The sequence below is a fragment of the Phyllostomus discolor genome, chromosome 3 (genome assembly GCF_004126475.2).
Source record: "Phyllostomus discolor isolate MPI-MPIP mPhyDis1 chromosome 3, mPhyDis1.pri.v3, whole genome shotgun sequence".
Taxonomy (NCBI): domain Eukaryota; kingdom Metazoa; phylum Chordata; class Mammalia; order Chiroptera; family Phyllostomidae; genus Phyllostomus; species Phyllostomus discolor.
In genome coordinates, this window is record NC_040905.2 from 153,005,640 (window position 1) to 153,021,687 (window position 16,048).

Sequence of the window (16,048 nt, forward strand, 5' to 3'; positions counted from 1 at the left end):
GCCTGTCTGCCCGGATTGGAATTTCAGCTTTATCATTTATTAGCATTTTTCTTGACTAAGTTACCTATGTTTCATTAAAATCAGAATCCTTAGAATAGCATCTACTCGATAGGCTGTTGTGAAGATTAAACGAGTTAAAACAGTGCCAGATGTAAAAGAAAATGTAATACATGTAATACATGTATATAATACATGTAATACATGTAATAAATGTAATACATGATGGTGGTGATGACGATGATGATGATGATGACATGCAACGTTTGAATGAAAAGCTTCTTCTAAGTCTAGAATTCTGTGATTATACTGTGACTTAGGCTCTTTCTTTTCCTTTCTTTTAAAAAAATTTTATCCTCACCTGAGGACATGCTTATTGATTTTTAGAGAGAGAGGGAGAGAGGGGGAGAGAGAGCATCTGTGAGGGAGAAACATCGATTAGTTGCCTCTCACATGTACCCTGACCCAGGACCAAACCTGCAACCCAGGCATGTGCCCTGACCAGGAATCGAATACGTGATCTTTTGGTTTAATCAACTGAGCCACACCAGGCAGGGCTAGGCTCAAACAACATTACACTTTTTGTCACTTATCACCGTGTTTTTCAAATCATCAAGAGCATTTTCATTACATCTTATCTTTTAGCAAGATTATTCATGATGGTTGTTCTCTTTTCTGCACCAGACATCTGTGAGTTTGAATTTTACTGTTAACTATGGCATGCAAGTAATATAGTCAAGGATATCGTAGTGCAGCTCAAGGAATAATGCTGTGTAGTTTTCTGCATTTCTGAGAATCCTTTTCACAATGAATATATCATGCTGAACATAAATTCTTTAAGGGTATGCTGCTGAGTTTGATGACCTCAGAGCATTTTGCTCATATGTTATTGCAACAATACCATTTTGTAAAATACTTGACAAGACTTCAATATTGCAAACATAGGGATTGTATCTTAGTCAATTTTTATGCGTCCAGTGACTCTCTCTTTTACACACAACTCTGCCTCTGACATCACATCTACATGCTGTTTCTTTGACTATGCTACATTCTTCCCATCTTCAAACACACCCCTTTTACCTTTCTAATTCCTATTTATTCTTTTAAAGTTAACTTTCTCTCCTTCTAGGAGGCCTTCCTGAGGCCCTGTCTGAGTCAAATGCTGCCCTTCTATTCATTCTTATAGCAACAGAATGCATTCCACCATTTTAGTATTTACCACCCTTTTAGAATTGTTAGTTCACAGAGTATTTTTCCCCATGTCATGCACATTCATGGTTTTGTGCACATTTTACACTTACTACTCCTTTTTGAATTATTAGTTTATAACATATTTTACCATGTATAATGTACACCAACGGTATTGTGTGCATTATACACAGGATTATTATACCCTTTATTATACCAATAGTATGTAATTGTTACACCCATATATAGTGTGCATCCTTATTTCTCCCTCAAAAATTTGGGCAAGAAGTGCACATTATACATGGCAAAACATGGTATGTCTGTCTTTTTGCATCACACTATGGACTCTCCAGGAGCAAGAGTTTTTCTTTCTTTTTTAAAATTGTCTTTGTAATTCTAGCACTTAGTATAGATCTTGTAACAAAGTGGCTACTCAACAATTGTTTGTACAATTAATGAACAAATGAATTTGTCATATAAAAACAGAGAACCGGCTATATTCTAAAGATGAACTTGTTCTCATAAGATGAACTTCTTAACATGATTTCATGTGAATTTAAACAGAAGCTCACTTCAGGACAATTTGATATATCATTGTGAATTAAAAGATGTAGAATTCACTCAAGGAGAGGAAAGCCAGCTTTAATCAGGGTGACTCTGATTGGGAAGGTCCTGGGTTTGAGTGTGTGTGCAGACGCATGGTTAGTCCCAGGGAAAGAACAGAGAAAGTCAGCCATAGCGAATGTGAGCGAGTGTTCTGCATTCTGTTTAAGTTATTCAATTAAAGCAAGATGTTCTGAAAATTTGTACGATTCAACCCTCTGGCTAAAAGCAAAATGAATGTAAATTATGGCCACTTCCTAATCTTCAAGGAATTGCCTTTGATGGTTTAAGAAACCTCAATAGTCATTAAAAACAGAACTGTAAGTTGAGGCACTAAACCTTTTCCCTCTGCAATCAGTTTTCTCTACATTTGAAGGTAGTTTTAGTAGAAGGTCTCTGTAGAGGCCAGATGTCTGGTTTTCAAAGAGTGGTCTGGAATTTAGGTTTCTGATGTAGATTAATCAAGTATGTATTTATCAGGTATGACCAGAAATTTTGTAGTAACCATGTGGCCATCCTATATTTTAATCATTAATTCTCCTGCCTATGTCTCTTGAATGATTTCTCAGAGAACCTGTGTTTTTTATGGAAAACAGAAAAGTATTTCTATAAGTTTGCAAACTTTGAGCTTAAGGATTTTTTTCTTTTAAAATTTTATTTATTTTCTTTTAGAGAGAGGGGAAGGGATGGAGAAAGAGAGGGAGAGAAACAGCAATGTGTGAGAGATACATGAATCAGTTGCCTCTTGCACGCCCCTGACCGAGGACTTGGCCTGCAACCCAGGCATGTGCCCTGACCATCAGTCAAACCTGTGAACTTCTGGTTCACAGGCTGGCACTCAATCCACTAAGCCACATCACCCAGGGTGGATTTCTTTCTTAGAGCCTTTACTATTCTCATATTCCTTGTGAATCTTTAAAAGGATATTTTAGCATTCTGTGCATCAGATATATTTGGATATAGAAGATTGTCTTGTGGAAAACTTTTAACATCTATAAAATGTGCATTTTAAGAAACACGATTTGTAATGTGACCAGGAAGGTAGACATTGAACTGTTGAAAATCTAAGAAAGGAAACCTTCTAGTGAGTTTTTGTAGTATCAGAGGTCCATCTTTGCAACCTCGGTTTTGATGTCATACTTAAGGGAAAACTTTCTTTCCATAGTTCTGTTCATCTGTCAGCTCTTCCTGAGATCTGGAAAAGAAGTACAGAGAGGGATGTTTCTGGACAGAGCATCTATGATTTAAGGAAGCCACATGGGATAGTGGATGTTATGCTGGTCTGGATGTCAGAAGAACTAAGTTTCCAGTCCAGGCTTGGTTTCAGATAGTTATGTAATCTTGGTGTTTAAAATGTTTAAAGAAGACAAATTAGGTGACCCAAACAAACTTTATTTAATACTTTGTGAAATGGACAGAGTCTCCTTTTGGAGAACTGCAAAAAGGGGTAGAAGGCAAGAACACTTCTTAAAAAAAAAAAAAAAGAACAAGAAAGAAACAAATAAAAAGCATCTGATTGGCTGGGACCACACAGTCAACCTTACTTGGAGTGGGAAGACCCAGAACTGGCATGGCACCTGGGGACTGACTAACTGAATATACTTGATTCTGGTCAGCAGGAGCATTTAAAGGGACAAGAGGGTTATCTATGTTTCAGTGTGCTGACATGTCACCCCAAGTAGGAGCAGCTCCATCTTGGGCCTAGAAAGTGATTTGAACATTGGTAAAGTCACTTAACTGCTATGCGACTGCCTTTCTTCTGTAAAAGGCGAGAATTTTCTAGAAGAGAAAATACAAATTGTTAATGGAAATTTTTTAGAAAAAGAAGCTAAATTTCAAGAAGACAAAGAAATGCAGGTTAAAACAGTGACAAGGATACATTTTACTTGGGAAGTGATAAAGTTTAAAGATGGAATGTTGGCAGTGAGCAGGGCGTGTAAGGGTGTACGTTTGTGTCACCAGCAAGTGTGTGTGTCAGAGAGCCTCACAATATGTTCATATACTTTGCTCTTGTCATCCCACTTTTATGAAAAGGAAAGAACTGTCCTGGCTGGCGTAGCTCAGTGGATTGAGCTCGAACTGCGAACCACAGCGTCGCAGGTTCGATTCCCAGCCAGGGCACATGCCAGGGTTGCAGGCCATGGTCCCCAGCAACCACACATTCCTGTTTCTCTCTCTCTCTCTTTCTCCCTCCCTTCCCTCTCTAAAAATAAATAAATAAATCTTAAAAAAGGGAAGAACTAGGAAAATAAGCTATTTTATAATTAAAGATTTTCATCACAATCCATTGCGATGTAACTACTTCAATGTAATACTAGAATGGCTATAGAAATCATAGTGCTTCCATGTAGTGGATGTAGTACATAAATGAACAATAAGATCACAAGAGATATTTGATAATTGGGAAATACTTAGAATAAAATGTTATGTTAATGTGAAAGAATGGCACACAACTCTTTTTATAGTATGGTTCTAATTAAGGTCAAAATCCGTACATACATATATGTACATACCTATGAAAACCTAAGGATGTTTCCCTTGGGTGTTGAGAAAGTGCTTTTTATGTCATTCATGTTTCTGTATCTTTACCTATTAGTTAATGAGTATGCATTTCTTTTATACACATAAATGGAAGCTATTTTCAGAAAAAGCAAATAAATTGATAAATAAAATGAAGGATAGGTGAATTCTGCAGTTTCTACTAAACCATACATTTTGTGATTTAGAGTACATTGTAGAAAAAAAATTGCAGAGTAGAGGAAGCAGAATGTTATAAACAGAATCAACACAGATTTTATTGACATAATAGAGCAGAATTTTGAAGTAGCTTGTTTGCCTTGAGGACTTGAAACTGTGCTTGTAGTGTGAGGAATTGGAACACTAAGATGCTGGTAGACAGGATGTCTGTCTTAATTAATATTTGCTCTTAAGGTAACAGCTACTTCCTTGAGAGAACATTGCATCCAGTGAAACTTGAACTCCTGCAGAAGTCATCAGTTGCTGTCTGGACCCATAAAGGAAGTTGTTAAGGATTTACATACTGTAAGGAAAAGACCCCAGGGGTAATGAAACAATTGCAAAGGGCATAAGATTTTGTTGTAATGAGGGGCAGTATAATAGAGTGGTTAATGCATGGTCCTGGAGTTGGGAAGAATGGTGGAATGTTACTGAACTTCTTTGCACCTAATTTTTCAAATCTGTAAAATTGCTATATACCTCCAAAAAAAAAACCCATTGTAGGAATTAAGATAATATATGTAAAGTACTCTGAACAATGCTTAGCACATGATAAACACTTAATGAATGCAAATTTTTATGTGATTATCATGTCACTTCTATAAGTCACTGTTTATAAAATCAGAATAGTAGAAATTAATTTATAAGCTTGTTGTGAGAAATAAATAAAACCATGCACATAAAAAATATAGCCCAGTGCCTGTATGTATTAAGTAAAAAACACTATTTTCCAAAACATGAGAAAAGGAATGTACTGAAAATTATTTGTTAAAGAAGAAAATCTGAGAAGTCACAGGCTATTCCTCTTCACAATTCTATTCCCCCTATTTGAGAGAATTCACTCTGGAAATCCTGTGCTGGGCAAGATTGCCTCGGGAATTCTACCCTTGTGAGGTCCTTGAACAACTAAAGCTCCACGAGAAGTTATAAGCTTGAAAAAGAAGAACCTGCTTTTGGGAGTTTAGAAAGCTAGTTGTTCCCTTTGGATACACTTCTCCTGATTTCCAGTTCCTGGCTCCTGGGTATATCAATTTATGTCATTTATGATTTGGATTCAATTCAGTTGTCTGATGGATAATTATGTTCAGCTACTAGCTTATGATTGTGACTTCTACGTTTGAGTTGTATGAATTACTTTGAAAATTAGTTTGAGTGAGAATTATGGTAATTTAAAAAATCTGTCAATGTAAGAAACATTCAAACCTGTAGAGAATTTTTGTGACTTTACTTGAGCCAAACTGTTGAAATTGCTGGGAAGCAAAATCTCAACAGACTGAGAAAATTCTTCAAGAATGGCAGCTCGGCACCCTGCTTTATACACAGCAATCAAAAGAGAGGACGTAAGTGGGTTACATGGTGATACAGTGGGTTATAGCCATTGGTGATAGGTTAAGGTGGTGAGAGAAAGCAGAGCGGGGAAACTTCTGGGATTGGATAAAAAGTTAAAATGACAGACACACACTTCTTTTACACAGGTGGGTACAGGATAGTTTACAGCCAACAGTTAGCTCAATAACTATGAAAGATCTGTGGCCTCCACTCTGGGGCTCTGGTGTGGTATCTGTGCTTTGAGGGGTCCAGACAAAGGAAATGATGTTGACATTCCAGAGGCATGTTATCACAGATGCAGAAAGACACTAGACAGGCTAATGAAGGTAAAGATTGACTTTTTTTTTCCAGAAAAGATTCTAGCCGAGGACATGACAATCTGCTTTTAATTAGTAAGTTTTTATTTCAGACCATGCTTTGTGGTTACTTTAAGCCTCTTGAGTTAATAAGGCTGCCATGCCAGCCTCCCCTGAGCTTGTCAGGTTTCGTATGTGGCCCCTTTTCATCCATAAACTACATGTGTAATTATGAAATAAATATTAGTTTACATTTCCCTTCTACCAGATGAAATGTTACTAAATTATTTTCTTCCATTCAGGAAATCTACTTAGAAAGAAAGTTTGGTTAAAGAAACCATTTCGGATATTTATAAGAAAGAACTTGAAGCAGGTGGTTTTCCCCTTTCTAGAGCATCTTTTCACACATTTGTGTTGGCTGGCACAGGTATACTTAGAATACACGATTTCCCCGTCAAGAAAGGCAGCAGTGGGAAAATGGTCTGAGAGGGCAAACCAATTTGCAGCCATGATGTGTGGTTTCTCAATGCTGAGAAGCAGCTGAACCACACAAGAACGCAGAAATGGGATTTTTTTCTACTGCAGAAACAAATTAAGTGCCATGTGGCTAAAGTCCATTTAAATGTGTGCGTGAGGATCTAGCCACCTTTCTACCTCGTTCTTTAAATGCTCCCACTAATTCTGATGAGTCTGAGGATGCTCATATCAGCAGTCAGAGTAGGCTGTGGACAGATAGGTTCTGAGGAACTGACTTGATTGTATGCTGAGGGCAAGAAGGTGGTGTTCTTAAGAGATGCCAGGGTTCCTATTAGGGTGTTATCAAATAGATGTCGGTTGCTTCTGGACACAGTAATTTTGTATCAGGGACAAGACAATTACTACCAGTTCGTTTTGGGGGATATAAAACCTGTCATCATCTATGAAATCTTGTTTGATCCAGGGTCCTGATTTCCTTTGCTATTGTTCTGTGTTTTTGTTTGTTTGTTTGTTTGTTTGTTTGTTTCCCTCTCCCTTGGTGTCTGTTTATCCAAATCCCTTCTCTTTCCCCTCTTTTGCCACCATTTATAGGTGAAAAATCAGAGCAATTTTTCCATGGAATGTCCACATACTTGGTGTTTCTACACACCAAGAAAAAAAAAATACAAGAGCAAAATTAAAGTGTAAATGAAACACAAACAAAGCATATTACTTTAGATCTTTAGTTGTTACCTAGTTGATCAAAGAATGCATTTGGTTTGATTTTGAATTTGGGAATTATTACTCTTACACCCTTTTTCTCTCCTCTTAAATTGTGTGTCTTCAGTTTGCTCCTGAAATATTAAAATTCAGTTTTTACTACTACATTAGAATGTAAACAAACATACTCCATTTGACTTTTGCTGAATCTAATTCTATGTCTTTCCCCAAGGCCCAAGTCCTGCCATTCTATTTTCCTCCAGTCAAGCTTTACTCTTTTTCCCTTTGTTATTTTGTCATAATGTTACATCTGTTAGGGGCTTTGTAATTAAGAAAATATTTCCACATGGACTATTTAATTTGGTCTCATGGGGGAACTGGGAGAGGGAGGATGATGACCCTATTTCTGAAAGAGGGAACTGATGTTCATGAGAATTAAAATTAGAATCTAGATCTTCAGAATTCAGGTTTACTCTTTGTACACCATTGTAGCGCAGGGAGGCACAGAAATAGATTTTCTTCTCTTTGTCTCATTTCTTTCAGGTGGAGGAACATTCAAATCTTGGTCTTTGCATTTATCTCCTAATTAAGGATTTACCATGATATAGAGAATGAAATATTGCCCCATATGCTGTTAGGTAAGAAGTTAAAGTATTTAGCTGAATAGTGACTAAACTAAATTAACAGAAAAACTTGAAGAATAAGGTGATTATTAAAAGCATGGTTGGAGTTCAGTGACAAGTAAAAAAATAAACCTGAAATGACCATGGATTAAATTGGAAACACGTTTATATCCTCTGATGTAAAATTCTGGAAGAGTGGGCTGGTATGATGACTCCGCTTTGCAAACACCCCAGACACCCAGGTTCCATCTAGCTCACAGCTCTGCCAGCCAATGGCGTGGCCCCATTTCTCACAGGTCTGCCGGCCAATGGCATGGTCCCATTTCTCATGTGCAAGGTAGCATCCTCACTCTGGGCAACAGGAATGAGGGAATCATAAAGATAAATCTGTGAGTTAAAAGATAGACATTCTCACCTTCATAAAGTAGATGGCCACGAACAATGTAAATAAGCAACTGTATTGTTAGATGATTCTAGGAGCTAAGGTTTAAAATAAATCAGAAAATGATGCCGGGCAAGAGAGTGCCATAATTTTCATGGGCTGGTTAGGCATGGCCACCTGCAAATGTGACATGTGATGGAAAACTTGAAAGTGGTGAGGTGGAAAGAAGGATATCTGGAGGAAGAACATTTGTGCCATAGGGAACAGCAAGTGGGAAAGTTTGGGAGGGAGCAAGAAGGGGAGGTTGATCTTGATTTGTCTGAGGAAAAAACAAAGATGCCAGTGTGGCTGGAGCAGAGGAAAGAGATGAGAGAGAAGGGAGATATAAGTGGGAAATAAGAATACATGGTGCCTTTTGGGTCTTTATGAAGGCTTCAGATTTTACTCTAAGAAGAGAAGCCTCTGGAGGTGTGGGCAGAGAAGTAATTATATAATTAACATTTAATAGAAACCTCAGCTATCATGTTGAGAAGTACCTATAGGGGAGGCAAGAGGAGAAGCAGGGAGATCTAATGTGATGCTGTTACAGTCATCCGGCAGTGTTGGTGGGTGGTGGCTTAAACCAGGGTGATAACAGAAATAGTGTAGCTCAGTGGATTGATCGCTGGACTATGGACCAAAGGATTGCTGATTCAATTCCCAGTTAGGACACATGCCTGGGTTGTGGGCCAGGTCCCCAGTAGAGGTTGTGTGAGAGGCAACCACATATTGATGTTTCTCTTCCTCTTTTTCTCCCCCCCCTCTCTAAAAATAAATAAAATCTTAAAAAAAAAGTAGTCAGATTCTGGATTTTTTTTTTCTTTTTTTTTCAAATATTTTTAAAGGCTTTTTAAAAAGATTTTATTTATTTATTTTTAGAGAGGGAAAGGAGGGAGGGAGGGAGAGGGAGGGAGGCAGAGAGAGAGAGAGAGAGAGAGAGAGAGAGATCAATGTGCGGTTGCTGGGGGTTATGGCCTGCAACCCAGGAATGTGCCCTGGCTGGGAATCGAGCCTGGGACACTTTGGTTCCCAGCCCGTGCTCAATCCACTGAGCTACGCCAGCCAGGGCTGTTTTTTTTCTTTTTTTTAAAAAAACATATTTTATTGATTATGCTATTACACTTATCCCATTACTCCCCCTTCATTCCCCTCCACCTTGCACACCCTTTCCTATCCACATCCTCCCCCTTTAGTTCATGTCCATGTGTCATAAGTTCTTTAGCTTCTACATTTCCCATACTATTCTTGCCCTCCCCCTGTCTATTTTCTACCTACCATCTATGCTGCTTATTCTCTGTACCTTTTCCCCCTCTCTCCTCCTCCCACTCCCCTGTTGCTAACGCTCCATGTGATTCCATTCCTGTGGTTTTGTTACTGTTCTAGTTGTTTGCTTAGTTTGTTTTTGTTTTTGTTTTAGGTATGGTTGTTAATAATTGTCAGTTTGCTGTCATTTTATTATACATGTTTTTATCTTCTTTTTCTTAAATGAGTCCCTTTAACATTTCATAAAATAAGGGCTTGGTAATGATGAACTTCTTTAACTTGACCTTATCTGAGAAGCACTTTATCTGCCCTTCCATTCTAAATGAGAGCTTTGCTGGATAAAGCAATCTGGGGTGTAGGTCCTTGCCTTTCATGACTTGGAATACTTCTTTCCAGCCCCTTCTTGCCTGTAAGGTCTCTTTTGAGAAATCAGCTGACAGTCTGATGGGGACTCCTTTGTAGGTAACTGTCTCCTTATCTCTTGCTGCTTTTAGGATTCTCCCCTTCATTTTAATCTTGGCTAATGTAATTATGATGTGCCTTGGTGTGTTCCTCCTTGGGTCCAACTTCCTTGGAACTCTCTGAGCTTCCTGGACTTCCTGGAAGTCTATTTCTTTTGCCAGAATGAGGAAGTTCTCCTTTATTATTTGTTCAAATAACTTTTCCACTTGTTGCTCTTCCTCTTCTCCTTCTGGCACCCCTATAAAACAGATGTCAGAACCTTTAAAGATGTCCTGGAGGTTCCTAAGACTCTCCTCAGTTTTTTAAATTCTTATTTCTTTATTCTTGTCTGGTTGTATGTTGTTTTCTTCCTTCTGGTCCACTCCACTGTTGTGAGACCCAGCTTTCTTTCCATCACTATTGGTTCCCTGTGCATTTTTCTTCATTTCACTTATTGTAGCCTTTGTTTTTTCACCTAATTTGTGACCAAATTCAACTAATTTTGTGAGCATCCTGATTACCAGTGTTTTGAACTGTGCATGTGATAGGTTGGCTATCTCTCGGTGACTTAGAAGTATTGGTTCTAGGGCTTTCATTTGTTTTTCTGTTTGAGCCTTTTTTTTTTTTTTTTTTTTGGTTTTATGTATGAGGGGTGGAGCCTTAGGTGTTCACCAGAGCAAGGCAACCCAGTTGCTGGATTGTGATGCTGTATGTGGGGGTGGGATTCGAGAAGAAACAATGGTGCTTGTTCCGCTCTCTCTGGGACTTCAGTCCCTTCCCCTGCTTCCCCCAAGCAAAATGAAATGGGCCTTTCTGATGCTGATTCTCATGTGGGTGGACTTGTGCACCCTGTGGGTCTTTCCAATGACCTCTCCTGTGAGGCTGGGAGTTTCTCCCTGAGCCTCAGAAGCCACAGGTGTTTTCAGTCAGTGCTCCAAGCTCTATTTCCTGGTGCTGGGACCCTGGGACTGCTCGGTCAGCCAGCTGCCTTGTGCGCAGTGCCTTGCTTCACAATCGCCACCTCACTGGGTCTGCCTGTTGCAATCCCTCAGCTGGGGTCTGTAGCCGCCACTTGTGCACTCAGTGTCCACCCGCTGCAGTCTTGCGTACCTGGGATGCCTTATGCCAATCCCAATGCTCTTTGTTCCAAGACCCCTCTCCACCCAGCTGCCCAACTCTGCCCCTCCTACTGGTCTGGATGAATGTGTCTATTTTAACTCCTTGGTTGTCCAACTTCCATATGGTTCAATTTTCTGTAAGTTCTGGTTGTTATTCTGTTTCTAAATTGTTGTTGTTCCTATCTTGGTTGTACGAGGAGGCACAGTGTGTCTACCTATGCCTTCATCTTGGCCAGAAGTTCAGATTCTGGATGTTTTGAAGGAAGGGAGTGTTAAATTCATATTGTTGGGTAAACCCATTACTACAAATGCAGTGGCTTGAGATAACACTAATTTATTATCTCAAGAGCTTTCCCTGGTAAGAACTCCAGTCATGGCTTACCTGGGTTGTCGTCAGGCTGCACTTGAGGTGTTGACTGGGCTGCATTCTTGTCTGGAGAATTGATTTAGTAAGACCCTTCTCCTAAGCTCACTTGGATTGTTAGCAGAATTCATTTCATTGTGACACCAGAACTTATGGGGCTTGCTTCTGCAAGTTCAGCAGGAGAACTCCTAGCTACAGTCAGCCAGGAAAGTCATATATGATGTAATGTCAGTGTGAGAATGACATCCCATCACCTTTGCTGTATTCTGTTGGTTGGGAGAGTCATAAGTTCTGCTGCCACTTAAGGAGAGGGAACTTCTGGATACAAGGAAGCTAGAATTATTGGAGGTTTACCAAAGGTCTGTCCATCCTAGTGAACAAACAGGATTTTTTTTTTTGTCTGTTTGGATGCAGAGTGTGAGATAAAGAGGAGAACAACTGAAAGGTAGAGTTGCCATTACCTGAGATAAGGAAGACCCAGAGCCCAAATGTGGCTGTGTAACGTATGAAATGCCTGTTGTACACCCACGTGAAGGTGTCAAATAGCAGTTGCATATACAAATCTAGAGTTAAGACAGGAGGTGAGAGCTATAAATTTGAGGTTCATTAGCATATAGGTGGTACTTAAAGCCAAAGAATGAGATCATTGAGGAGTGAGGATAGACAAAAAACAGGTCCAAGAACTGGACTGTAGGTTCCTCAATATTAAAAAGTTGGGGAGTCTAGCAAGAAGCTAGAAGTGAAGAAGAGAGATAAAAATGAGATAAGAGGAATGCATACAAGTGTAGAGTCCTTGAGCCCTTCACATGTTGACTTACTTTCTTTAAATCTCAGAAAGCCAAGTTTTTTTTTCCTTATCTCAGTTTTAGTCCCCACCTTCCTACCCTTCTGCTTCTTCTCTCTGAATGTACTGCTCTTTTGAGTGGTCTGAGATGCCAAATATGAATGGCAACAATATTTGATTTTGTTTTGAAAGTTCAACTCCCAAACTGACATTCTTGCCCAAATAAGCCAACCTGATTCAGTCTGAGTTCAGGTCAGTGGGAGTGTGTGAACTGTTTTATTTTGGGACTGACAACATAAAAAACCAGACTGCTATCTGAAGCGTACACCCCATCCGGTGACAGGTGACGCATGTCATGCACTACCTCAAAAGTGAAAGGGTCCAAGCAGCGGCAAGAGAAATAGTCTTCCTTTAATGTATTAGAGGCATCTTTTTTTGTCTACATCCTTCTGTCAAACATATTTATTTTAGTATCCATTGGTTATGTAAAGAAAACATTGCGGTCATTAAAATGTAAAGCCTTTCTGTGGTCCTAATAAACTGTCATTGGTTCACCTAATCATACCCTGGATTTAAGGGTCTATTTTAACACACTTTACTTTTGATAGAATCATTTCTGTTCATATAGAACCCAGAGAAATAATCTTGAAATTCTAAGTGATTAAACCAAAGATGAAAAGCCCCCATTTGTGCACGTGTAGCACATTATGACACAATTAGCATTGTAGGCCATGCAGACCCCCGTGCAATACACGCCATTATCAGCTGTGTGTATTGAAGTCGTGTTATTTGATTCCTAGACACTTTTACACATAAACAAAAACTTAAATGTTCCCTGAGTAAAAAAAACATTTTCTCCAAATTCTACATGTGTTTTTGAGGTGTCATCACTGTCCAACAAAGTCAGACTTGTGATTTTGTGACAAATTATGAAGCCTATTCCTTATCTGGGCAACACTGATTTAGAACTACTCATGTTTTCAAACAGTGGGCAAATAATCCTATCAGTGGTCTTCCACAAGTCAGGCTACAGTCCTCATTTAACAAATGAGGAAGCAGAAGCAGAGTTCAACAGCTCCCTCTGAACACAGAGGGCCAGACACTGCAGCTGGGTAGTGCGCTGGCTGGCTCCTGCTGGACCACACAGCGGACATCTCAACTGGGCCTCTTGAGTCCGGAAGCAGGAATTACAAGCAGTGTAATGAAATGGCTGCATTGCCTTTCAGATGATCCTGGGGGTCAAGTTAGTTTATTTGTTTTTAATTTAACTAAAATTATAGGCTGGTTGAAAGATTCCTTTGTTAGTAGGGATCTTTTGAATAGCCACACAAACCTTTTGGTCTCTCTCTTACTTTCCTCCAACCCCTACTCCCATTTACAGGATTAGAAAAGCACTTGGGAGGCACATTAATCTTGCCAGCGTTGTCAGGAGTGATCAGCGAGTTTTATTAAAAGCCCTGGGATTGCATGAAAGGCCTCCTTGTCTGAGTTTGCAATGAAAGAGGCATGTTAAGATCTGGGGGCACATTGTCAGGACCCCACGCCCTGCCCCTTGGACTATGAGCTGACACTGCTGGAAGAAGCACAGAAGCCCTCCTTTGTTGAAGGGATTTCACTGGTGGACGGAACCGAGGTGGCCCCTGTCGGCATGAGCTGTCTGAGTTGGGCTGTGCTGAGAGCCCTGCTGCTGCTGCTCCTCCTGGGCTGGGCCAGCCCCACCTTCATCAGTGTGAACCATGGGGTCAGGGTGATGAAGGGCAGCTCTGCCTTCCTGTTGGGAGATGACCTGAAGTTTGCCATCCCCAAAGAGAAAGATGCTTGCAAAGTGGAAGTTGTGATGAATGAGCCAATAACCCAGAGGGTTGGGAAACTCACTCCACAGGTAGGTCATATCTGTTCTTTTCCTAGTCAGCAGTAGGTATGAATGTGAGCGTGTGAGTGTGTGTGTGTTGGGGGGACAGAGAACACAAAGCAGAGACAGACTTACAAGGGTGGAGTAGGAAGTCTCTTGTAGGGTGAGAGATGGTCAGTCTTTATGGGTTATTTCTGCCCCAAGTTGTCTCACCCATTGTCAGTCAGGGTACGTTTGGATAAGATATCAGGACTTCAAGACATTTTTAGGACACACTGGGGCCCTAATAGCAGAAGTAAAACAGGAAGACATTTTCATCTACTAACGTCACTTCAACATTCCCTTGAGTGAGGGAAGAGATGGGGAAAAGACATGTAAAGATACTTCTTTTTAAATATTCACTGTTCTTCAAAAATGTCTGCATAAAATTTTTTTCCTATAATCAAAATCTAAGAGATCTTGTCATTTAAGGGAATTCCAGACTCAATCTTTTTGTATTTATTTAAACTAGTAGTTTATTTTTATACACAATAAAAATATTGCTTTTGATTTTATTACTTGTTTCTACTGTGGTTTAATTTTCCTCCCAATGCAAACAATTTTGAGAATATTCAATAATGGATGCTGTTGCTATTTCTGGAAAAATACCTCATGTCCATTTGCTGAACTGTGAACATTAATTTTCTTCTCCATTTGTCTAAAGAGACATATTCCCTCCGTGAAGTTATTCAAAAGTGGTGACAGATGTTGTAGGGATGGATTATAGAAACTTAGATGCTAGCTCAAATTAACATCTCTAGACACATCTATTTACAACATCTAAAGTTATAGTTCAATTCTGAAACACATCATGTTGGGAGTAATCCTGATGTGTTAGTGACATAACATTTCCCTCCAGTTTCCCATGAGATTTGCTTTTTCAGTCAAATAGCTTCCAATGAGCATTTTAAAAATGTTTGTATGCAGTAATGGCCCCAGGTCCTAAATGTCTGGTAATTGCAATATCTCTTTACTTTTTCCCAATACAACTTGCACTCTGAAAATGTATTTGGCACCTATCACTCAAGGGGAAAGGAGACACCTGGATGAGTGTCTCCTTTGAATAAGCACAAATATGAATAAGCTCAGCTGCAGCTGCAAGCAATAGAGGCCCACCTTCAGGGACTGGGGTCAAAAGCAAACCCATGGAGTTCTGGGAAGCAGCAAGATAATGATCCTAGTCCTCAGGGTCTCCTGTGTGGGTATATGTAGGAACTTTACAAACACTGACAAGCTGATAATTTGGTACCTCTTCCAAATCAACATATTTTTAAAATGTCCAACACTTATTTAGAAGTGAGGCTGAATAGTTGGTGGGGGAAAAAGAGAAAAAATTCCTCCTGATTACATGCTGGGGCAACCTATGGTCTCTCTGTATTTAGCTCTGGCCCCAAGCATGCATATTCCACTGAGCAAAACAAAAGTCCTGTTATTCCCCGGATTCTCTGTCCTTATAAGGAATTTGAGGAAGATGTACCATAATGTAAGCCAGCCTGTGAGGAGTATCTTCTCATCCCAGAGAGCCTATGACTTCTACATATATGATATAGCACTTTTTCTGAGAGTAGTACAATGGTCTCTATTACATATTTTCAGTGATGCGTCAGTGGCCCTCTCTATTTGGCTGGTTCTGAGGCACTGGAGAGCAAAAAGGGGTCTAAGTGACTAAAAGTAGGTTTAAAACATTTACTTGGTCACAAGGAGCAAGCATTGTAATGTATCTCCATATTATCTTCATCTCAGACAGTCTCTGCCTTTAAGGCAAAAATCCATACAGAGACACAATGTGGAGCAGAACCAGCAACATGCCTGGCTGAT

General features: G+C 39.6%; 1 protein-coding gene across 9 annotated transcripts in view; it reads left to right on the plus strand.

Moving 5' to 3' along the window:
- FREM1 (FRAS1 related extracellular matrix 1) overlaps positions 1–16,048 on the plus strand; it is a 165,033-nt gene that overhangs the window by 18,732 nt on the left and 130,253 nt on the right. For all 9 annotated transcript variants that reach the window (XM_036021575.1, XM_036021583.1, XM_036021579.1 and 6 more), the window contains exon 2: positions 13,721–14,221. In XM_036021575.1, coding sequence (XP_035877468.1) covers positions 13,988–14,221 — 234 coding nt within the window. In that variant the 5' untranslated portion in view covers positions 13,721–13,987. The remainder of the gene's footprint in view (positions 1–13,720; positions 14,222–16,048) is intronic.